The sequence below is a fragment of the Sceloporus occidentalis genome, unplaced genomic scaffold (genome assembly GCF_023333645.1).
Source record: "Sceloporus occidentalis isolate IW3139 unplaced genomic scaffold, rSceOcc1.0.p SCAF_134, whole genome shotgun sequence".
NCBI lineage: Eukaryota > Metazoa > Chordata > Lepidosauria > Squamata > Phrynosomatidae > Sceloporus > Sceloporus occidentalis.
Genome location: NW_028317114.1, coordinates 1,055,818 through 1,082,542, shown reverse-complemented (window position 1 = coordinate 1,082,542; position 26,725 = coordinate 1,055,818). Strand labels below are relative to the sequence as shown.

Here is a 26,725-nt window from a genome sequence, read left to right as displayed (position 1 = left end):
GTTTTACTTAAGTGAGAGGTTGATAGATAAATGGAACAGCCTGTCATCATAAGTGGTAAAGGCTGATCCAGTAATGATAATGCATGCATGCAAGACTAAGGACTGATTACAACAGGAGAAACGGGCAGACTAGATGGGCCACATGGTTCTTGTCTGCTGTCAAATTCTATGTTTCTATGTTTAATTATGTGTGACACTAAAGGACAATGAGGAGCATGCTTTGTCAATCTGTAGGGCTTTATGATTGTGAGAGGTGTTAAAATATTGTACATATTTTGTATTCTCCCTTAACTAGCTCCTAGAATGCTATTAAAGTTTGGTTCTAAAAGTTACCTTGGCCTTACAATGTGTTTATTACACAAATTATAAGGATATATAAAGCAATTCTGGTGAAAACCCAGCATGGAATGATGCATAATTAAACTTGGAATGCTAACTTTTATTAAAGGGACAATCCAGCCATCGTATGATAGCTTTGTGTAACTTTTCAATTTTTGTTTCTCCTAAAGGTAATTCATTTATATTTTAAAGTGAATAAATAATTGATATTAGTACAAAGTACTTTAATAAGAGTTATTGCATTGTTGTCACGCACAGCGTAGGTGGAGACACCGATATCAGGTAGGACCGGAGTAAGGTTAAAAGGTCAGACAACCCGAAGTCAGGATACCAGAAATCAGGAACGTCATATAACATCAGGATAGGCAAGATCATCAGAAGGCAATGACTGAAGGTTCTAGAGTCTCTTAAATAGGCACAGAAGCTTTGGAGTCAATTAGTGTTTTCCCACCAAATTTTCAAAGTCCCGTTACGTCACTTCCCCTGCAGCCATCTTGAGAGTGGCGTGTGTGTAACCTCCCTATATGAGGCGAGATAGTTCCTGCCGGGGCGCCACTAGGTGGTGCGAAGAGGACCTCGTCTGGACAGGAGAGACTCCTGCCTTCGGCAGCTGAGGCTTCCGCGCCGAAGCGGGGGGTCTCCCCCTTCTTCGCAGCGGCTGAGGCTGTTGCGCCGAGGCAGGGGTTCTCCCCTTTCTTCGCAGCGGCTGAGGCTGCCCAGATTTTCATCACAGAAACATTGAATTTGACGGCAGCTAAGAACTATTCAGCCCTCCCTAGTCTGCCTATTTTTCCTGATGTAAGACACAGTTTTAACCTATACCACTCCTGCTAGGAGGCTGCTCCACTTATTTACTGCCATCTCAGTAAAAGAAAATTGCATAAGCTTACTTCTAAGCCTCTGGTTTCCCACTTGTTATTCTTCTTCTTCACTTCCCTCTTCTCATTAAATGTACTGTCCCTCCCTCCCCTTATAACTACCGCACTGCAAATCATCTCACCCTCAGTTCTCTCACCAGCCACTTCCTCACACACGTACTTTCCCTTCTTATAACTTTCCCTTCTCCACCTTATTCTATGTTCAGACAACATCAAACCCAACCATGGTCTCCCGATTCCTGCCTGCTCCCAACCTCAAACTTGACACTGACAAACTGCAATGCCTACGACGTCAAACCTGTTAATTGTAACCTGTTCTTGTCTTATATATTTTTCTATGTAGACCAAGGAACACAGTTGGTGCAGTGCATTGTTTGAGCTTTGAATGCACAAATATTTGCAGTGTCTTACCTGATAGGACGACTGACTGAAGATGGGATTGTTGTCATTTATATCAACTATTTCTAGGTAAACTGGAATCTCAGCTGATCTCGAAGGAGAACCATTATCAGAGGCCCTAACTGTGAAATTTAACCAGTGAACCTGTTCATAGTCAACAGTTTGGTTTGCAACAATCTTTCCTGTTTCAAAAACAAACAAACAAATTCATTAAATTAACAGTGCAAGCATTTTAGAGAGGAAACACTGTACAGTACAAATTTCTTTACCGTGCAAGAACCTAGGTCTGGACAAATCGATGTAACATTAAGTAACGTTTAGCAGCCAAAGCAGAAACGTTCCAGAATCAATGGATTTTTATTTTTATTCTGTAAGCTAGGATGATCAATATAACAAAAACAAATAAGTTTAGGTGAAAGTAGGAAAACTTTAGGATCCCTGTCAACATTGTTTCTGGGATTTGTCCAGTCCGGCATGTTTACCAGCAGAGGGGGTATGGGACAAAAATTTTAATGAAAGATCTCCCACTGAATGATGGGGAAACTTAGTTTTGCAGGGTGGAATTTTTCCCAAAAGTATGCCATGATTTTTTCATGAATTCAGAACTAGCTTAGAGGCAGTGATGGCTATATACATTTGTATTATACACATTTGTATGACTAGTTAGTAAGGAGACACTAAGGAAGATTCATCTGTATATAGTACATCAAAACGGCCCTGAGATTATTTTGGTCAAAATGAAACTACACCTAGATGTTTGTAAAGGAAAAAAAAATAAAAAATATTTATACGATAGCCTCGGCTGTAAAGCTTAATATTTACACAAGTAAAGACATATTGCTTAGTTATCCTATACTATAAAATCTCCTCATACCTGCCATGTTATCTTCAAGTTGTACGTATCCTGCTGGCACTAGATTGTGAAGAGAGTAGGTGATCTGTCCATTTGGTCCTTTATCTGGGTCAACTGCAGATACAGATATCAGTGTGGTTCCTGGGGTGGCGCCTTCTACTATCCTTTCCGTGAATACAGTGACTCCAAAGGGACGAAATCTGGGAGTGTTGTCATTAACATCCAGAAGAATCACTTTTAGTTTTGCTGTGGAAAATAATAACGTAGATTATTTCCAGAAATACAATAATAATACTACACAATTTTAGCCTTTATAGATGCACACGAAACTGCTTTGTAGACTAAAAAGTACACTACACAGCGGGTTTCAGTTGTGACTCATTTATGATCTTTTTGTTTTATAACAACCAAAATATTTTGTATTTAAATACTTTTGTGTATTTTTTTATTTATTTTTTTACAGGTATTAACATGGCAGATTCCTATTTCAAACACTTTTTAAAGTTCTAAAATTTGCTAAAGGATCACTTACCATTAGGGTCACTGACTGACCGGTCGACTACTTCACTAGCATTATCATAAACAGAAATTGAAATGTCATATGTAGCAACCAGCTCTCTGTTTAGACTGGACTTCACCATAACAGCACCTGAAAATTATCAAGACCGGACACAGGTTCACTTATCTTATGATTTTAATATTTCTTGTTAGACACATCAAATAGTTCTATATAGTTGTACTTCTATAAATTTACATTTTTTTAGGGGGTTCTTTATATTATTTGCAATTGAGTGTTGTGAAAACATTTATTTGTATACATGTTAACCCTTCCAGCACAAAGTCAATGAATATTATCCTCCTGGAGGCTTGTATAACACTGAATAAAGATAAAACTATCAGAGAAGGATAAAAATGTATTTTATTTACTGTACATACTGTGTGCATTCTAAAAACAATCAAGGTAAAACCAGTTCAGCCCACTCCCGTCCATTACAGTTCAGTACAGTCCCAATTTTTCAGTCTGCAAAGGCATAACAACAACCAATAAAGTGGCATGTCTTGCCCTTTAGGATGGTTTATTTTGTGTCCATGACAGCTGTAGCTATGAGATTGGCACAGTAGACAGTAATCGTGACGATGATCATGATGATGATGGAAGACGTGTTTGGGTCGGACAGAAAAGATTACAGAGAATACAGATCAAACCTTCAGGATTGTGAGCCATAAAAGAAAAAAGAAGTAGTTAGTAGAATGATACATTAAATCAGAAAAAATCCAGTCAGGCAAAACATTAAAAAAGAAGAGAAGGAAAACTACCAAAGTGGAAAGTTATAAGCAAGCAAGAAAGCACAGTAAAGACAAAGATAGTGGAATGGTGGGGAAATAACCAAACTCCAAATAAATAAATAACAGAAGGCAAAGATTATATAGCAGTTATTCAAAGATTGTAATGAGAAAGTACCTGTTTTAAAATCAATGTGGAACGCTCCCTCTCGGTTAGGCACAAGAGCATAATTGTCATCTTTTGCCAATATTTCAACAATGTAATATTCCAGACGTGGGTTGAGGTCTCTGTCAATGGCAATGACCTCAGCTATGACAGTACCCACTGGAGCTGACTCCAAAACACTCACTGTTTGGATAGGTTTAACAAACTCTGGTCGGCAGTCATTGACATCATCAATAAGAATGCTAACTGTGGTACTTCCAGACAAAGGGGTTGTTCCATGGTCTATGGCCAGTACTAATAGACTATAGGCATCTTTCTCTTCCCTATCCACAGTGACATTGGCTACTCTTATTACCCCAGTGGAAGCATTAATGAGGAACCTATCTCGAGCACCACTTTCTATACGGTAGCTTAGATGTTGGTTTGGACCACTGTCTGCGTCTGTTGCTGTAACCTGAACAACAGAAAAACCTAGAAAAAAACAAGATGAAAAACAGAATCGATCAAGTCTTAAGTATATACTACATGAAATTATTTCCAGAATATACTTCCTCTATCAATGTTTATGGCAAACGTTTGACATTCTGAGCAGGACATTTACATAATCAGAAATTTTACTTATTAAGAAAACATGGACTTTTAGTGTTTAAACTTTTATGTGCTCCTTGCAGCTTGGTTCCACAATAAATCCAGAGGCACTGGATAACTAGCTAGACAGGCAGAGTGCTAAACAAAGTTAGGTTAGGTTTAAAACCCCCACATAACCCTGCTGGTCTAGGGAGGCTAGAGCTAATTGTTACTTTAATATTTTTCAGAATAACATAAGTCTCTTTAGACATTTCAAAAACTTGATTTTTAGTTTACGAAGATAGTTATGATGGCATCAACAAGAACACTTATACATGCACACAAAGACAGAGAAAGGCTTTCTAAATACACCTTGCACAATATTACTGATCCCTGAAAAAATATTTGGAGCATGTTTGCTCCTTTAAGTATAAACTGTATGGTCAATGTAAAATGTAAGGGATTGCCATTCTGACCAGGAAACCAAAATGTCAGACAATTTGACTGCTGCAGTTAAACATTATGGGAAAAGAAGAAATCAAGAAATCAATAGACCCTGTTTTCAAAATTGAGTATCAAAAAGCACTACTGCGTTCATAGGGGTTATACAGGTTTACTCACTTGCTTGTCATATGTCAAAAGTAGCAATTTTTGACATGTCTGGAAAAAAAGTGTAAACCCCAGGAGCCTCAAGTTAAAATGAAATGCTATGATCTACAAATGTTTTTGTCAATGAAAGAATGACAGAGAGTTTAGGACCTCATAGTACATTTCTAAATTACTTTTTTAAAATGACTGTATTTAGGGCTAAAAATTAAACTGTGATATTCACTTAAATTGTTTAATGTTTTTAGAAAGAGAAGTATTTCACCTTTTTTTTTCTAACCCAAGGAAACTAGAGAAGCAAGTCATACCCTCTGATACACACAATTAATGAGAATTGTCAAATAATGCACTAGAAGAAAGCCTTTCATCCTGAACGTTATACTCAGAAATGGTTAGAAATTGTTTCTATTCCTCACACTGTACAATATACCTCCACTATGCATGAACAATTATACCCCTGTGATTGTCAAAAACTACATTTGTAGCTCTTGCTTCTAAGCAAAATATACAAATATATATATAGCCCTGTACTTATTAAGAACCTAAAACCAATATTCTCTTAGAGCCAAGAGGATCAGATAGACAGGGCCGTAACTAGAGACCACAGAGCCCTGATGCGAAAATTGCCCCCCCAACTTCACAGCTGGCCTGTGCCTTCTTTGCACCTCCCTTCCAACATATACTCTGGCACACGTATGTAAACACACTTACACAAATTACACACACTTACTCATATTCACTAACACAGACGTAGACATTCGTTATGACACACACTTCCTCTCAACTCACTTACACATCCATGCTCACACATACCAACACATCCATGCTCACACACAAGTACACGTCAATGATCACACAGATACAATTATACATCATGCTCACATATACACAGTTACAAATTCATAATCACACACACACACAAGTACACATCCATGCTCACATACACACAATTACACATCCCCCTGTGCTGGCTCAAAATACTTTAGAAAGGGCCTGCACCAGTCCAGGTCGAAGGGCCTTTTCTAAACTATTTCGGTATGAGGAGACAGGAACAAGGGGTCGCACCATAGTTAAACCAGTGGAGATAGATTTTCTGAAGTACCCATCTTCCAACCAATCTACCAATATGTACCAAGTTATACCAGGCTAACATTTCAATAGCTTATTAATTGACTGGACGTTGACTAGGCACAATTAATCCAGCTGCAACCGACAACAGATTTTCTGATCTCATTTTATGCATTTAAATTCTCACATTTAAGTGTGACATTTAACTTGGACTAGAGAACTGTGAGGTGTTAACAGCCTATGTGACTTCATTTTGCACAAACTGATAGAGATACCATATACTAAATAAATATCTTCTAGTTATAGTTGTATATGCAGTTCCCTATATTTTTTCATATACAGGTACTTCAGAGAAGGGTTGGAGGAAACTTAAAAATATATAAAAAAAAAATAAAAATGCCTGTGTATGCATATGTTTGTAGATTGTTAACAAACAAGTTGTTTAATAAGCAAAATTGTACAAAGCTTCATTAAACCTACAAAAACAGAATCGAGTAATACTACAGTACACTTCGGGTTTATTCTTCATCCTACCTGGTGGACTATTTTCCAGAAGATGTACAATAATACTTTGTGAATTAAACTGAGGGTGGTTGTCATTGGCATCTAGGATTGTTATCACAAGTCTGGTTGTGCTGTTTAGCTTTCCGGTGTCCTCTGCCACCAAGGTCAAGTTCAGTACAGGGACTAAAAATGCCTCTCTGTCTATTACTTTGGAAGACCCTACAGCAACAACCCCTACAGAGGGAGAGACAATAAGATATCCAAGTTTATCATTGTATAAATCATAACAATCGTATATGTGTTATTATTCAAAGGGGTCAATACTACTACTTATTATAAAGGCCCATTCCCAGTGAACTTCTGCTGCAATAAGAGTTTGGCTGGCCCTATATAATGTATAGCTAAATCAGTGAGGTTTCTCCAAAAAGCCTATTTTCACATTGAATAATGCAAGGCCAGCTCAGTCATTCTAGCTGGAGAAACCTACTGGAGTTTGCACTTCATAATGAATGGTAAAGCGAGAGAGTAAACCCCCCACCTCTCCTGCAAACTCACATTCCAACCTTCCCTTTAAGGGAACAGACCCCATAGATTTACAGGTCATTTAAATAATCGAATGATCCAAGCGAAGTATTGGACATTATTATATATTCCATTCATACTTCTAAACTAAACGTTTCAAGCAGTTCTTTCATACAGTAGTTATAGAACTGTAATGCTGAGACTATTCTGTCGTGTTTGCTCAGGATTTTATAAACATTCAGCACAATTTAAGCAAGATTAGATAGTGTTTAAAAGAACAACATGTTAAAACACATTACCTTAACAGAAACATAGTGTACCTTACCTGTGCTGCTATTTATGGTAAATAGATCCATCTGTGCCCCAAGTAATTTATATGACACCACTGCATTTGGTCCTATGTCATTATCTAAAGCTAGAATTGGCCCATTCAGGACTGTGATAGATGTTCCTAGATAAAATATTAAAGTTAAAATCTTTAAAAAAGACATTTTCTATTGCGTTTCAAACAACCCCCCCATTCTGCATTGTTTCCCTTTATTTCCAAATGCCCCTGTGATTTGCCATGACACACATTAATAATGAATGGGGGTACAAGATGAGACATGCTATTGTGATGGCTCAGGCTGTTGCAGCCCTGGCAGACTGAATGAAGAAGACCCTCGTAGTTTCTATAATCCTGCTGGAAAAAATAAACATATAAAATCAGTCCTGCCAGACGTAACCAAAACACATTTTAATGTAATCTTGGATTTTACACATTATACCAGTCAAGTTTTCAAACTCTTATTACCCTTGAGCAGATTACATATGAATTAGCAAAACTTAATTTGCTGCACTGCATTTACTTGACTACCACTAGACGTATTCTTTATACGGTATATAACTCCCACAGTGTTAAAAAAAAAAAAAAAAAAAAAAAAAGAGAGACTCTACTTGCTGTTATGTAGGTATTTTGTATGTGTTAGAATACATTTTATACTATTTGCATCATAGTGCTGAATCTCCTACTTTGCATTATGTGCCACTGAGAATTGATTCTAAGTTCACAACTTCAATCAATACTGATACCGGTGAGCACTATATAGAGCAGTGGGCTGCTCTCAAATTAGTGAGTAGTCTTCATTGGGGAGATGGTTACTTGCCCCGGCCTAATATAATTTACTACACTATATTCTGTTTTTATGTGTGTTTTTATATATGCTGAAAAAAATTCATCCACAGTACTCCCTTGGATATACTGATACGTTATTGTTGGCATTCTGTGTGCATTCCTATCTATTTGCCTTTTTCCTGTTTTTATCTAGTTCCGAGACACCAGGAGGTTGGATGCTGCTGTATTGTCATCTTACTGGGCACAGTGTAGATCACTTGTGTTTCACCTATGGATTTTTTTATGAAAACTATTTTATTCAAATAACCTTTAACATAGTTGTGGCTAAAGTGCACCATACATAGACTTATCAGCTGTTTTTAGACATAGTTTGAATACATATATAGTGTTGTGTTTGTTTTTTTCTAAGATGCCATCCAACCACTGCTAAGAAAGCAACTTGATCAATGTTAATGAAGCTCCAAATCTCAAACCATCAGGTCAAAGATTCAATACCAGATGAGTATAAGTAAATAGAAAGACTAATCCATTGAAGCACAATGCCAGCATGGCAAGAAAGCGCATTTAATACCCTTTTGGGACTTCTAAATGAACAGCTGCTGTATACTCTTGTGCCATTCCTTTATAGGGCTGCTTATGGTGGATCTTTTACAATAATAGATTACCCTTGCTTAAAGTTTAAAAGCATGTGGATTTGTTCCCCACTGAAAAAGGTTTTCTACTTATATAGACCAACACTAGTGATTCAATTATGACTTGATTTGTCTTTCGTTGGAAATAGGAGATTTGACATTTCCACAAGCATGGGTTACTAATGGTGATTTAATTATTCATCTATTTATTTGAATGGGTTAAGGGAAGCTGAGAGTGAGAGAGAATGATATTTTTGCACATAAATCAGATCATGGATATTCTATTCATGTAACGTGATTAATAACTATGTATTTCAGACCATTATTGTCTGCTATTGTGGATCAGTTATTAATAGTCTGAGATACTTAAATGGAATTGTTAAAGTTAAAAGAGAAAAGTATTAAACAGAACAGCTCTGGAAAGATAACAACAATATAAAAACGGCTTGCTAGCTTTTTAAAATTATGATGTATTGCTCCAGGTATTATATATTTTATGTTTGGACATTGTACTTGTTAAAAAGATATATGGTGGACTACTTACAGCCTCCCTGATATTCCCGCAATTACTAGTCATTTGATTGCAAGGAAGAACAAAGGGAGGGAATCTTCTAAAGACTCCTTGCTTTTCTAGAAGATGGAGTCATAAGTCAATGTCGATAGCTTTTTATTAGACTTTGGCACCAGGGGGCTCTTCGTGTTCGTCTTCGTTTTCGGGGGGGGGAAATCTTCGTATTCCGCGAATATTCGCCCGTTCCTGTCTTCTCTTCGGGCGAATATTCGTGGACATTCTTCATGTTCAGTTATTCTTCGTTTCCCCAGTTAAGGGGTTAATACGGGGTTAACGCAGCTCTGGCGCCAGGAGTTTAAATGTACGTATGAGCAACTCTATTGGTCGTCAGCAGGGGGCTCGTCTGCCATCAACCAATGCCCCCCTGCTGGCGACCAATAGGGTCGCTCGTATAGACTGTTAAACTCCTGGTGCCGTAACTTACCCGGCACATCCCACTGGTCTCCCTCCCTGTTCAATTAGTTAAATGTCCGTACGAGCGACCAATAAAGTCGCTCGTACAGACATTTAACTAATTGAACAGGGAGGGAGACCAGTGGGATGTGCCGGGTAAGTTGCAGCATTGGGGTTTTGAAAGTCTGTATGAGCGACCAACAGAGTCGCTCGTGCAGACTTTTAAAACTTACCCGGCACGTCCCACTGGTCTCCCTCCCTGTTCAATTAGTTAAATGTCCGTACGAGCATTAAAACCCCAATGCTGCAACTTACCCTGCAGATGCCACTGGTCTCCCTCCCTGTTCAATTAGTTAAAGATCAGTGGCATCTGCAGGGTAAGTTGCAGCATTGGGGTTTTAAAACCCCAATGCTGCAACTTACCCGGCACATCCCACTGGTCTCCCTCCCTGTTCAATTAGTTAAATGTCCGTACGAACGACTTGGTAGCTCGTACAGACATTTAACTAATTGAACAGGGAGGGAGACCAGTGGGATGAGCCTATTGGTCACCTGCAGGGTCTTCCTCTGGCATCAACCAATTGGTTGATGCCAGAGGAGGTCCCTGTAGGCGACCAATAGGCTCATTCGCACTGCCCTGTAACCCGTGACGGCGAACCTGCGGATTTCCACTTCCGGGAACTGCTGCGATGCCGCGAAGACAAGGTAAGTTAGAAGGGGTGGGGAAGAATGTTAGACGAAGACGAAGACGATCACGAAGATCTTCGTGGTGTGTGTCTTCGTCTTCGCCTACGTTTTACCGCCGCGGTCTTCTCTTCGGCATGTCTTCGGAACGAACACGAAAACGCACTCTTCGTGTTAGTTTTCATGTTCGCCCGAAGACGAATGCACAAGTCTACTTTTTATTGAGCCATCATCTGAACAAAACTCCAGAAAATGGAACGTGATTGTACATCAGTTACCACACTCAGCCAAAGAACCTTTTTAGCCTTATAATACTTTATCCATTTCTCTTGATGTACCAAAATAAACCAACACATTTTCCTTTGTGTGTCCAAATCATTTGTTAAGAATTGTAGAATGCCTACCTACTGTCATTAGGTTGGACTAAAAAATTTGTACTCTGCAGCTACCTATTTAACAACTTCACCAATAATGCATTTACTAAACACTCTAGGCTACCAAATTGTTTGTACCACATCCCTCTATTGTTATATGTTTATAATATACAGTCATCAGCTACATTGGTTATCCTCCCCAAGTTACATAGTTTCTACTCTTTAATTACCTTTTTCACATATATTTTTTTTAATATAATTTACTCAATATTTTTCTTCTATCACTTCTCAAAAATAATGCATACGGTAAAAATTAGCAGGTCTCTAGATAAAGCCAGTGTCTGTGTGTTTTAGAATCATAGAAATATGTACACATTTCCCATTGCCCAGCCTTGCATATCTAGTTAGTATGTTACATAGAAATAATGTTTGTTGCATTTATCTAGATTGGATCTAAAATATAAATATATATATATATTCCTATTTTATATTATTTTTGTTCTCTGACGGAATATACTACCTGCCGGTGAATTCTCCATTATTTCAGCTTCATAGGATCCCTGGGTGAACAGAGGGTGGTTGTCATTTTCATCAGATATGGTCACAACCAATAAGTCAAAATCCTGGACATAAATAAGAAGCACATGTTTAAAGATAAGAATATAAAAAACAGGATGACAGAGAGTGTCATGGGGAATGGAACTGCCGCGATGACAAGGTAAGTTAGAAAGAGGGGGAAGAATGGTACACGAAGACGAAGACAATCACGAAGATCTTTGTGGTGTGTGTCTTCGTCTTCGCCTACGTTTTACCACCGCCGTCTTCTCTTCGGTGTGTCTTCGGAACGAACACGAAAACCCACTCTTCGTGTTCGTTTTCATGTTCGCCCGAAGACGAATGCACAAGTCTATTTAGAACACCAATGTACAAATCTGATTGTCAGTGACAAGTATATTATAGTATTTGACACAAAATCAAGCAGGGTAATTCAGACTAAGCTGGATGTTTATTCTTTGCAGGAGGATTTAGACAGAGTTGGGGTCTGGGCGTGCAAGGTGCAGATTTGGTTCAACATAGTAGATAAATGGAAAGTTATGTATTATGGTAAAAATAATAAAAATGCAAACTATACTATGAATGGAATATTCTTGGGGAAATCTACCATTGAGAAGGATTTAGGAATAATGGTAGACAATAGACTTGACAACAGTGCGCAATGCCAGCAAGCAGTTGCAAGGGCCAATAAGGTTTTGGCATGCATAAAAAGAGGTATCGATTCACGGGAGGAGGATATTATCTTGCCTCTTTACAGATCATTGGTAAGACCTCACCTTGAGTATGCGGTACAATTCTGGGCACCAGTTCTTAAAAAGGACATTATGGAACTAGAAAAAGTGCAAAGGAGGGCTATGAAATTAATAAGGGGATTGGGAGATACTAGTTATGAAGAGAGACTAAAAAAGTTAAAATTATATACACTGGAAAAACGTTGTTTTAGAGGGGATATGATTATATTATATAAATATATGCAGGGCCAATATAAAGAGCTCTTCAGTGACCTGTTCATTAACAGAAATGTACAAAGAACAAGAGGTCACCCTCTGAGACTGGGAGAGCGGAGATTTCATAGACGACAAAGGAAGGGATTCTTTACAGTGAGGACAATAAAGGTATGGAATTCACTGCCTAGGGAGTGGTATTATCCAATACATTAGATACCTTCAAAAGAGGCCTCGATATGTTCTTAGAAAGGCATGACATACAGGGATATAAATAGAATTAATATTTTAGAGCTTCTTGATCGTCATCTAGCTCCTACAGCCATAACAGTCCATAACAGGGTGCTTGTGGGGAATGTGCTGTAAAGCACTTAAGTTGTGACCATCTATCTAAATGTGTGTAATTAAAGAGGACACAAGCATGATATTAAAACCTCTAGAGCCTGCAAATCTCTTAAATGAACTGGTCAACCTAGAGTACCTCATAAAATCTGCCATTTTTTCACCTTAATGATACCGGTCACTTAAAAACTTCATTAAAAGTTGCTTTGAAATAGAGTCCTATCATTCTCCAAAAGCTTTCTTATAGAAGTATTATGTTACAGCAGTCTAACCTCCCATAACGACTTCCAGTCCCATTTAAACTACAGGACAAATGCTCATTCTGTGATGTTTGATATTGGTAGGCAGAACAGAGCAGTCCACAGGGAACACACAGATACACATCTGAACAAGCTGTGCAAGAGTCTACAAAAAATGGAACATTTCTACAGGAAGAAGAATGTACAGTATATGTGGATTATACACAGGGCCGGCCCTACAATGGAGCCGACTGGGGCAATTGCCCCAGGCGGCACTTCAGAAGGGGCGGCACTTTGCCGCCCCAAGCGTTTTTTTTTTGTTTTTTTTGAAGCGGAGGAGAGAGAGAGGGGCACCGAGTGGTTTTCGCTTACCCGCTCGGCGCCCCTCTCTCTCTCCTCTGCGGCGAGTTTCCCTGTTCGGTCTCTGTGCCGTGAATTTCCGGCGCTCAGCATTACAAGCCGGCACCGTGGCAGCACAGGGAGACTCGCCGCAGGACTGTTTAAGGGTAAGTACCGGTGGGGGGCGGGTAGATAATGCCGCCCCCCCCTCGGCGGGGGGGGCATTTTAAACTTCGCCCCAGGCGGCGTTAAGTCTTCGGCCGGCCCTGATTATACATACCCGTCTGGAATTCCGGACATTTTCTGGATTGTCTCTCACAGTCACTGTTAGCTTATACTCAGCTACTTTCTCTCGGTCTAGCTGGCGATTCACGTAGACTACTCCAGTCTGAAAATAAAGAACAGAAGGTTCATGTCTACAAAATGAAATTGATTAATAAACAGAATTAAAATCATGAGAAATTACCTAGCTGCAGACTACTTTAAATGATATCTGAGACAGGAAAGATAATTCCTCCTTAATAAGGCAGATTCAATTTAAATTGCTTTCTCTCTCTTTAGTACCTGTCTTGAAACCCTACTATAAGGAACGTGCACAAGAGGCACAGTGAAATCATATTTGATTTTATCGTTGTTTTCTATTAGCTACTACAATTTCTGCATCGACGTACGTTTTCATTTATGTAAAATGCGTTCTCAGCGTTCCCTGCAGTTATGTTGAAGGTCAGAAGAGCATTACGCCCAGCGTCTGCATCACTAGCGAGAATCCGGGTAACAGGCGTTGATACAGGGGTGTTCTCACTGATTGTAATATTTTTTGGAAGATTAAGAAGAACTGGATCATTATCGTTGATATCTAGCACACGTACTTCAACAACAACCTGAAATGAGAATAGAAGAGCAAGATGAACACATTTTGTGGGGGTTACATTTATGTAACTAAGCCCCTTAAAGAGCTTGTGGCTTTAACTATGACAGACAGCACTGTTGGGGTCATGTCCCTGAGCTGGGATTGTGGTTGTGTTTATTCGCAGAAAGAACTGGGAGCTGCCATTCCTATAGCTTAATAACGAAATCCAATTTAGTCAGGAAAAAAAGTCTTTATTTTGGGTCACCTTTATGAACATTTTGATAACATTTATGATGTATGCTGAGTACTGTATATATTTTGAACACACAGATCCATTGTTTCTACCAAAGAACTGCAATTTCAAAAATTTACCGTAATAGGCTTTGGGATGCTTTATGTACCCAGCATTAATTATGGAGACTGAACTAGATTGTAAATTTACTTCTATGTAAATCAAAAACACAATCTGATACTGAGGGAAGATTCCCATGACACAAAAAGCAGACTATATGGGCTGAAAGCTTGCCACCTGCCATTAAAGTCCATGTTTCTTTGTTTCAATCCATACTACGCTGAAAACAACCTTACCGTAGAGCTGAGTGGTGGATTTCCACGGTCTTTTGCCATGATAGTAATGTTATAAGAAGCTATATTCTCTCTATCAAGCTCATGATCCTTTCGAACTCTTAGATCTCCCTCCACTGAAGACACCACAAATTCTCCTGTCATATAAAAAAAGATACATATGTGATTAGAATATACATGTACCGGTAGTTTGTAATTCTAATTTGCAAGCAGTCATATTAATTAATAGACATGTGAAAATGGGCCAAAAACTATTTGGACAAATCTTTCGGTTTGTTTTTGGCTCATTAGCTTTCAGGCAACAAATTTTGTTTCCTGCCTATTTAGGTCGGCCAAAAATTCGGTTGGAATTTGGAACAAAATTTCGTGCCCACATTTACTGTCTCACATTATTATTCACTCTCTAACGTTCTCTAAACGTTTCCATATCTTCTCTGCCGACGACTTTCACTCTGCCAATCACTTCAGCTTCCACACCTTCAACTTCTCTCCTCTCTTCTATCTTCAATCCACTATCTTTGTTGGAACTTCTGCCATAATGGCGGCGCTTGTGGTGACGTCCTCTCTCCAATCCTCCACTTGAACTCTGGGCAATATGATGGCGCATGTGGTGATGCCTTCTACCACGATAGGAAGATCGGGGACAGGACGTAACCGGAAATGCCACAATTTTGGCGGAAGTTCTATTTTATTCGCGGAGATGTGGACCAAGAGAAATAGCAGACTGGAGATTGAAGAGAAAAGAGAAGAGTAGGGAGAAGATGTGGAAGCAGAAGTGGTCGACAGTAGTGAAAGTGGTTAGCAGAGAAGGTAGGGAAACATTTAGAGAGCGTGAGAGTATGAACAAGAATGAGAGTGTGACTTTTTGTTATAACATTCGTCCTCCTTTCCCTTAAGTATTTAAATGTTTCTCGTAAATTTCCCATCTCTCTTCTTTCATCCAAGCTATACATATTAAGATCCCCTAGTCTTTGCTGATAATTTTCTTGCACACCAATTAACATTTGTGTATATTAAAAAAATAATAAATACAAAATAAACTCTTGTGTATAAGATCTTTGTGTATATTAAAAAAACTAACAAAAGAAAATCTTCCCAGACACTGTATAAATATGTACAGGGCCCATACAAAGGGCTCTCTAGAGAACTCTTCATTAATAGAACATTACAAAGGACAAGAGGTCACCCGCTAAGACTTGAAGAAAGGAGATTTTGTCTACGACAGCGGAGGGGATTTTTTACAGTAAGGACAATAAAAGTATGGAATTCACTGCCTGAAAGTGGTGCTACCAAATACATTAGATGCTTTTAAAAGGGACCTGGATATTTTTTTTAATGAAACAGAACATAGAGGGCTATGTATGATAGTATAGGAATTAATATGTATTTAGTGCTTGTTGATCCAAAGAGAAATCCATTTGGAGTCAAAAAGAAATAAAGGGGGCATAAACAGGGTATAAAGCATTTCTGGAGGCAGAGTGGCATATAGGGGGTTAAAAGGCATATCATGGGGCACTCTGCCTCCAGAAAAGCCTTATGCCCCCCATATAACACCCCCCCCCCCCCGACTTACCTCTGCTTCTGACTCCCTGGTGTCTGGTGGGGGCAGTGGGTGGAGGCCATTCATTAAATTAAAGGGGCCGGCGTGCACACACCGCACCTTTTAAGATGTGGGACGAAGTGCTGAGCAACGGCCATTGGGCGGCGCGGTGCGTGCTCGCCAGCCCCTTTAATTTCATTAGCCGCCGGCGGTCAGAGGAGGCTTTCAATCCCGCTCGCAGCCGCTTTGAATGTTTGTCTGCCGCCCGCCCGGCCCACCAGGAAATTTCCTGGTATCCCGATGGGCCAGTCCGGCCCTGGACAAAGGACATTGTTCCAGAAGTCTTGTTGTTCGTTCAGATGCAAGTTTGCAAACCTAAACCATGCTGCTATGTTCTTTTTAGAGAGAAGAGGCTTTCTCTTGACAACCCTTCATGTTCAGTTTTTTTCTGTACTGTCACTCCACCTGGATGTGCAGATTGTGTACAAAATACTACTAAGACTATCATAATGTATAAAAATACTGATTAGAGGTAGGTCCAGGGGTATCTTTAAGGTTTTGATTATTGCAAGACTGGCAGAGACACAACACATTTCATAGTAGAACTATCAGTGATAGGCAGGCACATTTCAGTAGATAGGGACTGTAACATCTTCTGTGCACTGATACACCAAGAGGATGCGCTACTTTCTGTAACAACTCTTCCCTAGTATTTAGCAATATGTATGTATTCAGTTTGTGGAATTTATAAGTTCCTGTTTCTACACAGTTTATGTTCTTAAAGCTCTTTCGGAATAGTTTGCTACCTCTGACCATGAGACCATTAGGTTAACAATAGTTCATTTTACATTTTCTATTATCCAAGGCCAGCTGGTTGCAGCAGGAAAGTGCCAAAAGGCAAATTATCTTGTTATTAAAACATGTGCCTTAAAACATTCCTCCCACATATACAGAATGTACAAAACTGTATCTGTATTCTAAACAGATTTACAATTTTAGGCCAGTCTTTGCTAAAAAACATTGCCTCGGATTAGTGCTGAGATACCCCTCAAGTTTTTTTGTACTTATGCACTATATATATATTGTGGTAGAATTGCCTGATTACAGACAAGAAACTCCAAACACCAGCAGATTAAAAGCAAAATGTGGTTTATTTTAGCTTTCTGTAAGGTCCACAGTGTTGTGCTTTGCAGTACAAATAAACAAAACAAAATCCTACTCCATCTTGGAGACTACCTATACAAGATTCTTATCTCACTAACTAACCAGCCAGCTAACCCAGTCCCAGTCATCAAAGTAGTAGCAGCACAACACAGTTTGTTTGGACCGTACCTTTTCATAAAGGTCTGAGGGCCTCTGGCTTGACTGCCTCTCTCCCTGTTTCAGACAACTAATACCTCTAACAGCCGCCCTTTAAACACCTCAGTGCAGGTAAATTGGTTCCACCTGCTGACTTCCAGCAATTAACCCCCTCATGCTGGGAATATTGAGCGTTCCAACCTTCCACTGATGTAGACAGACTCCATTACCTTGCCACAATATATGTATAAAATGCAACTATACTTTTTCTGTAACCCATGTTAAGCAACTTGTAACCTTAAGCAACATGTTTAATATAAGAAACGATTTCCCTTACAAAAAAATACTGCAGTTTTTCTGAAGTAATACTGCAGTTTTTTGGACATGAAAAAACTGCAATACTGCACTTTTACTGCAGTATTACTGCATTTGTACTTCACTGTACTGCAGTTTTACTGCACATTTACTGCACTTTTTTTTATATTGCAAACCTACAGTTGTGCTTCAATGTACTGCAGCTTTATTGCATTTGTACTTCCGTACAAAAATAACTGCAGTAAAACTGCAGTACAGTGAAGTACAAATGCAGTAAAACTGCAGTAAATGTGCAGTATTGCAGTTTTTTCATGTCCAAAAAACTGCAGTATTACTTCAGAAAAACTGCAGTATTTTTTTCGTAAGGGTTCACTGTGAGTATGGTGAATGAAGGGACATATTTAGGTCTAATATGGCAAAATGTGTTGTTCTTTGGAAAGTGTACTTTTTACTGTTGTTAAATATATTTTAGAAATATTGGAATAGCTTTCCAGCTACTGTGCTTAAGGGAACTGACCGCAATGCTGAACATAAGATAAGAACCTAAGTTAAACTTACTGTAGGTTTGAAAAATGACCAGACTAAATAAGCCAAATAGCTCATATGGCCACCTTAGTAAAGTATGAGATACATTTTCAATAGCCAAAGGAGGACAATGTGCTGCTCAAATATGTCATAATGCACCTTAACTTATTTATACAATTTAAAGGAACATTCCAGTTATTGCATGCATATTACAGGCTTGTGTATCCTTCAAATTAACATTCTCTTAAATACATTAAGATAGTCATATTTACTTGTTCTACAGCTCCTTGGCTTAAAGGAGATGTGTTTGGCCGAATGTTCGCCAGTGTGCACATGCGCTATGCTCATCTCCAGCCAGCCCCAAGGTCTAATTAGACCCCCACATTCTTGTGTATAAGTGTGAGTGATTGGCACAGTGGGGGAGTAGGGGGTAGGAGCAATGTAGCTTCTCTCAAAGAAATGTGCTTATAAACAAAGTATAAAGAAGTTTTAGACTAAACACTGGTTTGCAGAACAGTCACAGTCAAATCCACTAAACCTTCAGAGCGCCTAGAAAACAGGGACGTCAGTCCAAAAAAAGGGAACTGTGATCCCAAATATAGACTGCCCCCATTAAAGAGAGCATAAGGGAACTATAAATAGCCACGAGTATAACTTCTCTCTTGTAATTTGCATTTGAGAATAGGAGGAAAGGCTATTTTCTGCACAAGGACATAATGTTCTTATATTGCTATGAATTACCTTAAAATACCTAGTACTTGTGGATAAGGTAAATACAATTATTCAACCAGCACTAGAAGAACAAAAGATGATCTAATTATACCATATAAGAAAAAAAACATTTTTAAGGTAACTACTTGTAAATGTCATTAAACATTTCAATAGTAATTATTTCATTACATTGCATGGCATGTAAAATATATGTTCAAATGTAGCACTGGTGGAATGTTACTGACAGCAAACCAGACATGCAGAAAAGTTGCATAAGTTCATGGTTGCATAAGTTGTTCCTTATTTATGTGCCTTCTCAAAAGATGTTGCAACCTACCAAGTTCCTGAAAATAATACAAAACGTGAAAGCACAATGAACACTACTCGCTAAAGTCAAATACTACATTTTTTCATGGTAACCAACCCACTCCCATGCATTGGGCCACCCTTTACCCAATTCCCAATGATACAGTATTTTTATTTTTTATGGTAAAAACAAAAGTTTTTGTGTCGAGGGATATCAGTTATGGGACTTGTCATGTTGAAGATGCCTGTATACCTGTGAGACTAACTGTGGTCACATGCTGGATATTATACCAAGTAGTGTAGAAGGTACTATAAAAGTATATTTTACTTATTGTATATAGATTTGTTCAAGAAAAAAAAAAACACTTGTTGCTGGAAAAAGATGTAGCAGTTTGATGATACTTGGGTTTTTGAATCAGACAACATAAACACTATAGAGACCATAGGATAAAAAAATACAGTAAGCCAGGCAGTTAAGAGTTAACAGAAACACACAGCTGTGTGTTGCATGTATTAGGAAAAAAATAACTTTTGTGCTATTAAACACAACTGGTATGAGCAGGGGTGGCTGTAAATGTCTTTCTAACTATTGATGGACATACTGAGCAACTTTCAGCAATCACACCTTTCCCAATACCTTGGGATTATAGGAGAGAAGGTGGGATCTCTTTTAAGTCTAGAGACAGCTTTAGATTAATATTAATGTTTATCTTCAGTTATTATCATTCATAGTTTTATATAGCACCATCATATTCCATAGCGCTGTACAATGGGGGTAATTTTGAGTTGTCATGATTAAACAGAATGCAATTTCAGTACAAGAAAATCAATAGAACAGATTGGGGTACAGCTATATGCTTAACTGGCCAATTAATTGCAATGGAGATCATATAACATTTAAGTGTTGATTTAAAGATTACCAGGGTGATCAATTGTTTAGGGCCATGTTTAATGATCTCTGGGGCTTGGACCTGAGAACTTGGTGCTTGCCCACACCTCTGTAGAACTTTCTGTTGTAGATAGGTGTAAAGTAGACTTAGATACCACCTAGTTGATCTCCAACCTAGGCACACCTGTCATTTCATTTGTGCTCTATTACTAATTAGTCATTAGAGGGCTGCCAATATAACCTTGCTGCTCCTGGCATTCAGTGACCCTGCCTTTCTTGTGATTCCTTCTTGCTGACCCGGCTTATCTCTAATGCTGCATTTCTTGTGGAGTCTACAGTAGTGACCCAGCTTGTCTCCTTCTAAAGCTACCAAGGCCTCTCCTAGTTTCTACTCAAAGCTAGGGACTCAATCCCTGTTAGAGGGCATTGCCTAGTGCATGAATCCGTCCCTGCATCTGAAGTTTCACCTAATCCAACATCCAGCTCCTTGACAAACCTGAAGCAAAGGGCATAGCAGCTCCAGCCCAGTCTTATCTTTGGGGCCCACAGCAGCTGTTCCTTGGGTCTTCTTAACAGATATACTGAACCTTTTAAGTATTTACAGGAGAGAGTGAAAACTAAAAGCTAACTTTTGTTATAACAACTAAAGTAACAAGATGATCTCACACTGCTAAAACTGGGAACAGAAGCAGTTGCTAATGCTAGTCTGTAATTTTAAAAATACAAGGTATACCTACTTACAACGTACATTCAACAAGATCCAGTGACAAGGTACAACACAATCAGAACTGGTATAGTTAAAAATGAACTCTTGGACATCTCTGTAACTACTGTACTGTGGCTGAGAGGAAGTAGTGCAGGAAATTACTATAGTGGAGTAACAGGTTTTGAAATGAATATCCTTATCTAAAAAATATTAATACATACATATCATAGTTCTATCTGAAACGCAGAATCCAGAGTTCCTTTTATACTCAAGCACTGATGAGTAGGAGAGATATTCGGTGATATTTACATTGGCAGTAGGGGAACAAGGGAGCCCCCTAGGGATGGCTTCGGTGTGATAACTTTCACAATATATTATGAACATGTACCTGCCGATTATACATCATACTTTAAAATAAGAATGAAATAAAGAGACATCACCCAGCTGTCATGCTTACCCAAAAGGTCACCTCCAACAATGCTGTATTCCACCTGACCATTGAGACCAGCATCTAGATCAATAGCCTTAAATGTCGACACTCTGGGACCTGGTTGTCCTTCAGTGATCTGAAAGGGTCCCTCATACGCCTTTGGAAATGTAGGCCAATTGTCATTAATATCATTTACATTAACTATGACCTGTAATGATGAAACAACAATGTGGTATTATTTAACAGATAATATCTTTGAGGTTTAAAATATTACACAAAGAATCAGGAGGGGGATAAGTACTGCTTGCAACAAATAGTAGGGCTTTTTTTTTTTGCTGTGCTGGAGACATTAGTTTTTGGTAAAAAAAAAATCTTGTAAAATGATCCACCATTTCAATAGACTGCAGATCCCAGAAACCAATTTTTTTTTTTTTTATTCAAGTAAAAGGTGCATAACAACTGATGGTGAGTTGACAACCTATTTTTAATAGACGTGGCCAACGGTAGCTAAGCTACAACACTCATGAGTCTTAGTCAGCCTTTGATGTTTTCGTGACAACTCTAGTAGCCTTGGTGTATTATTTATTTCACAAATTTATGTTGGAACAGAGTAATGAGTGAGATAAGGTTCTTCAGAAATTTGCCCTGTGTTAATAAAAATAAATAAGCCAACAAGTAAATAAAAATGGACAGGATCTAAATAGTATTCACACATACCGTAGCTGTTGAAGTGAAACGGCGCAAAGGAAGAGGACATTGATCTGTAGCTGTCACTACCAGCGTGTAACGACCCAGGCAAACCTCATAATCCAGCTCCTTTACTGCGCGGATCAAACCCTAGTTGTAAATAATATTTATCATTATATTTTAGGCACATCTATAACTTTACAACAATCACTCCATCCAGTATTGTGTTTTTGTGCTAGCATTTCGTAAATTCAAAGTAAATTAGCAACATAACAATACTGCGTTCACATATTAACACGTTTATACATGGTTGAAAATTTGAAGGCAAAGACATTTAGTCTAAATAATTAGTTGACACCTCATTCAGAATTTAAATATTGTATTTGATGTTGTAGTAAATTATTAGGATTGTACCATTGTTTCTGATTACTTTATAAGCCAGCATTTGTGGAATTATATAAAAGGCATTTATGTGGAAAATAAGAACATATTTTCAAGATGTAGAATTTAAACCACAGGCCAGATGCTTTGGGAACTAAATATAGTGACTTTATGAAGCAATACGCTGAATAGTGACTATGCCCTATGACCCTTAACAAGACTTTTTATAGCTTTACTTGTAGTAGGATATAAAAACATTTTGCAATTTTGGGGAAATAGCTTAAAGTAGTACAGTCCAAAAATTGCCTTTACTACATTGATCAAAACCTAGTTATAAATAATAATTATTATAACACAACCCAAATACCTAATATTAGATTTAAAAAAAAATCATAAGGGTAGAATAACATAACACTCAACTGCTATTTGTTTATTCTACATGTTTTTGTTGTTGTTCTGAATTTCAATATTTTTCATGCACAATGCAGGTACTTCTCAAATGAGTAAATGTGGTTTTTAACCACAAATTACTCTTCAGAATCAGGAGAAAACGGGTTGCACCGTAGCTAAAGTCTGATGACAAATTTTGAGAACCAATGCTCTAACCAACAAAAAACAGGTAGTAAAATGTAAGAAAATAACAGAATTGTTCTTACTGTTGTCCTGTCAATGCTAAAGGTATTCTGGAGGTTGCCACTGATGATAGAGTAAGAAACAGTGCCATTGGGGCCCTCATCGTGGTCTATAGCTTTGACGGTGATTATGACAGAGTTAAGGGTAAGAGGACCCTCATCCAAAGTGACCTCATATGGCAGCCTTTGAAACTCAGGAGCATTGTCATTTTCATCCAGAACAGTCACGTTTACCGTTGTTGTTGCCTGAAAATAAAATGAAAAGCTAATATAATTATTGTGTAAGTAGACAGAATTCAAAATGTACCTTAGTTTTTATCTTGTGAGTAACGGAAGTGTCTATCATTATAAGTTTTCTCATTTAAGGGGTTTTATTTTATTACAAAACAAAAAGAGCCGGGCAGATTGGATACTCCACATTTATAAAAACAGACTAAAAATTGCATTTCAGTATATCCCATTATGAAATATTGCAAGAAAACAATCCACTGGGAGATGTACCCTGTCCAATAACAAATTGCTAACGCTCTTGTAATCCGAGAAACGGCATTGCTGAATAAAAATGCATACGATATGTGGAAATCATGGAGTTGAAAACAAACAAACGTATTATGTATAAAATATCAGCACAGTTCCTTTATGTAAGTGCATTGTACTTTGAACATTTCTGCAGACATTTACGTGTGTTTTATTTTGGGGCTTGTGGGGTTTGTCATCATGCCAATAGTAAAAGTAAACCATGAGTGCAATGTACAGTGATTTACAACCGTGAGCTGATTTGTGCAGGGCCCTCCTCACTTTTGGTTTCTGTAATTCCAAATTGTGATATGAAGCTTTACTTGTTATGTTTACACACTGTACAGCATGACGGGATATGATAGCACTATATAAATTAGTTTTTAATAATAATAATAGCAACATACATGCTTTGAATGAATGAAGTATTTGATTTATTTTCCAAGTAATATGCCTACTTTAAGTTGAATGAAGATCTGACCTTTAGTAGAAATGTAGATTTTTGTCATGTTTTTCCCACTCTTCTTGATGGGTCACCCCTGATTTATTCATTTCATTCCTGGGTAAGGGACATGGGTGAATGCTGCCCTTTATCAGCCTTAGTAGTCCAGCAGTAGTACATAACTCACCATTTTTTTGCAGCCCTCCACATGACAGACGAATCAAGTAAAGGCAAGTGAATCAACTAATTACTTATGACAACACATTACATATTATTGAATAGGATACTCTGTTCTGACCTTCACTGATCTTTGCTACAACATATTTTTCATGTTTTTTTTTGGGGGGGGGGGTTGGAGGTTATTGTAGGTTCCTGAGAAGAATGTATTTCAAGGTATTTTTCTTACGTTCATTAATATTTGTATTTGTCAAAAATATAAATACGGTATCTGAAAAAAAGTGTTTTCTATCCAGCAAAAAAAGTCTATCATTTATATGGATGAGTTGAATGATAATAATACATACATTGACAAATAGCCATAATCTTTTGGATGGAAAGAGTCCAAAATCCTTGGATACAAAGGGGTTAAGGCCAACTGTCTCACAAGGAAGCAAACAAAGACAATAACAAAGCCCTTAATTAGTTAATTGTGTAAGTGTGATCACAAATCAAGGCAAATATTCAGAATTCAACTGCAAATCAAAGAGTATCTTCTGTTATTAAACATAAATTAATTCACCATGAACACCAACAGAGCACATAAACATCAAGCCTAGAGAAGAACTGAAAGGAGAAATCACTACTTTGCATACCCAAAATCCAAGCTATTCAGCATACTGTGTGCCATGACACTGATACTTCGCTTACAATACATACGCCACATAGATTAGCACATGATAAAACATGACACAAACAAATATACAAATATTATATATGCCATTTGCCACAAAATTCATTTATACGTAATTAAATTAGCTGAGTTAATTATTTAAATGTAATACTATTAATGAAAGTGGGTATGCAAGTCAAAAGAAAGTCTACGCAAAGTCTCTCTTTTGACACTGGAGACATTTCACTCCAAAACCTTAACCCCTTAATGACAAAGCCTGTACGGGCTCAAAATGCATTGTTTTCAATGGGTTTAGGGACCGCCCATTGTCCTTAAGGGGTTAAGGAAATGTCTTCCCAAATCTAATGTCTAACTAATTTTTTTGCAAAACTTTAATAACTGTATTTAGCTCTCCACATGTTCTTGACGCTTGCTAGATGTAACAGAGTATGTCTTGTTAGAAATGGATGGGGGGACATGGATATCACTACTTATTCAAATTCACCAAGGTCCCCTGTTTCTAATGGAACTATGCAAATGACCTTAACAAAGCTTCCTATTAATCGCCTCTTAATATACTGCTGTCCTCAGACAGTGGATGACCTTTCAATCTAAAATAATATAAAGAGGTCCTTCATAATAGGGTTGACCAGCTTTAGTTTTTTCCCCGCAATAGATGCCAATAATGAACTAGATAGTTCAGGGAACTTTTAACGAACTATTATTGTGAATATAGAAATAGCGCTGTTATCATTAACCCCTTCACATGCGTTTCATTCATTGGAACAGTCATCTAAGTGAAAGAGCACTATCATTTATGTGCTGGCTATAAGGATCTTTCATTAGTGAAACGTGAAGATTAAGACGTAATTGCTTTGCTATTAAACGTTTTGTTGGTAGCTGTACCATTTGCACATCTGGTAACATTGTGGCAGATTATTAAAAGTCATTACTTATCACTTACAAAGTAAATTGCATAACCTGGTGTAATACGCATATCACATGAGAGACATGATGTCTACATCTGCCTACCCTATAAGTGTTGGGTTTCTAAAACTCTCAGATTTTTGTGAACTGGTCAAAAAGAGGAACAACAACAATTTCTCAAGTTGTTTCACACAGAGACCCTCCAAGTTTCCGAATTGCTACTCATTCGTTTGTCCTCTAGGGGGCGCATGGTTCTGCTTTTCGTATTGGAAAGAGAAATGACATTTCCTGTGTTGTTTAACTCTCTTGCAATGCTCTGTGCAACATCACTTGAAATGGAGCAACAGGCATGAGAAAGCTTGCTTTCCATCTGCAGCTTTGGCCAGCATGGATTTCTACAGGAAGGCTCGCCATCCAACCTGCAGTTTGTGGATATTTTGGGTATTTTTCGGTCTCTGCCAGCGGTGCCTGGCATCTTACCAAGGTAGGACAAAAATCCCCCTGTGCCTGCTCTGCCAATGCTACAAAAGAATATTCAAATACTAGGTGTCCACTGTTCTCAGATCCGATCCTTACTCTGTGTAAAGGGGCTGGGGGTGCCCCAAAGTGGGCAAAAGTTACACAACTAGAAAGTTAATAAAGTCACAGAGCTCTGCTTTAAAAATATTCTAGATGATGAGTGCTGAGCCCGTGCCATTTAAATTCTTAGCACTTTATAATGATCACCTATAAGTCCACTAAACAACTTAATCTGCCCCCCTCCCAAAAAAACGTGGACACTA

The 26,725-nt window shown here is 38.2% G+C and overlaps 1 protein-coding gene across 1 annotated transcript in view; it reads right to left on the bottom strand.

The window, feature by feature from the left end:
• Positions 1-26,725, bottom strand: part of LOC149281345 (cadherin-23-like) — a 389,535-nt gene that overhangs the window by 46,748 nt on the left and 316,062 nt on the right. Inside the window, exons 38-50 of the mRNA XM_089499393.1 lie at positions 23,254-23,475; positions 22,247-22,366; positions 21,557-21,737; positions 14,812-14,945; positions 14,045-14,254; positions 13,654-13,761; positions 11,475-11,577; positions 7,512-7,637; positions 6,695-6,898; positions 3,932-4,390; positions 3,002-3,118; positions 2,491-2,715; positions 1,629-1,798 (exon numbers count right to left, since the gene is read on the bottom strand). Of these exons, the coding sequence (XP_089355519.1) occupies positions 1,629-1,798; positions 2,491-2,715; positions 3,002-3,118; positions 3,932-4,390; positions 6,695-6,898; positions 7,512-7,637; positions 11,475-11,577; positions 13,654-13,761; positions 14,045-14,254; positions 14,812-14,945; positions 21,557-21,737; positions 22,247-22,366; positions 23,254-23,475 (2,379 nt within the window). The remainder of the gene's footprint in view (positions 1-1,628; positions 1,799-2,490; positions 2,716-3,001; positions 3,119-3,931; positions 4,391-6,694; positions 6,899-7,511; positions 7,638-11,474; positions 11,578-13,653; positions 13,762-14,044; positions 14,255-14,811; positions 14,946-21,556; positions 21,738-22,246; positions 22,367-23,253; positions 23,476-26,725) is intronic.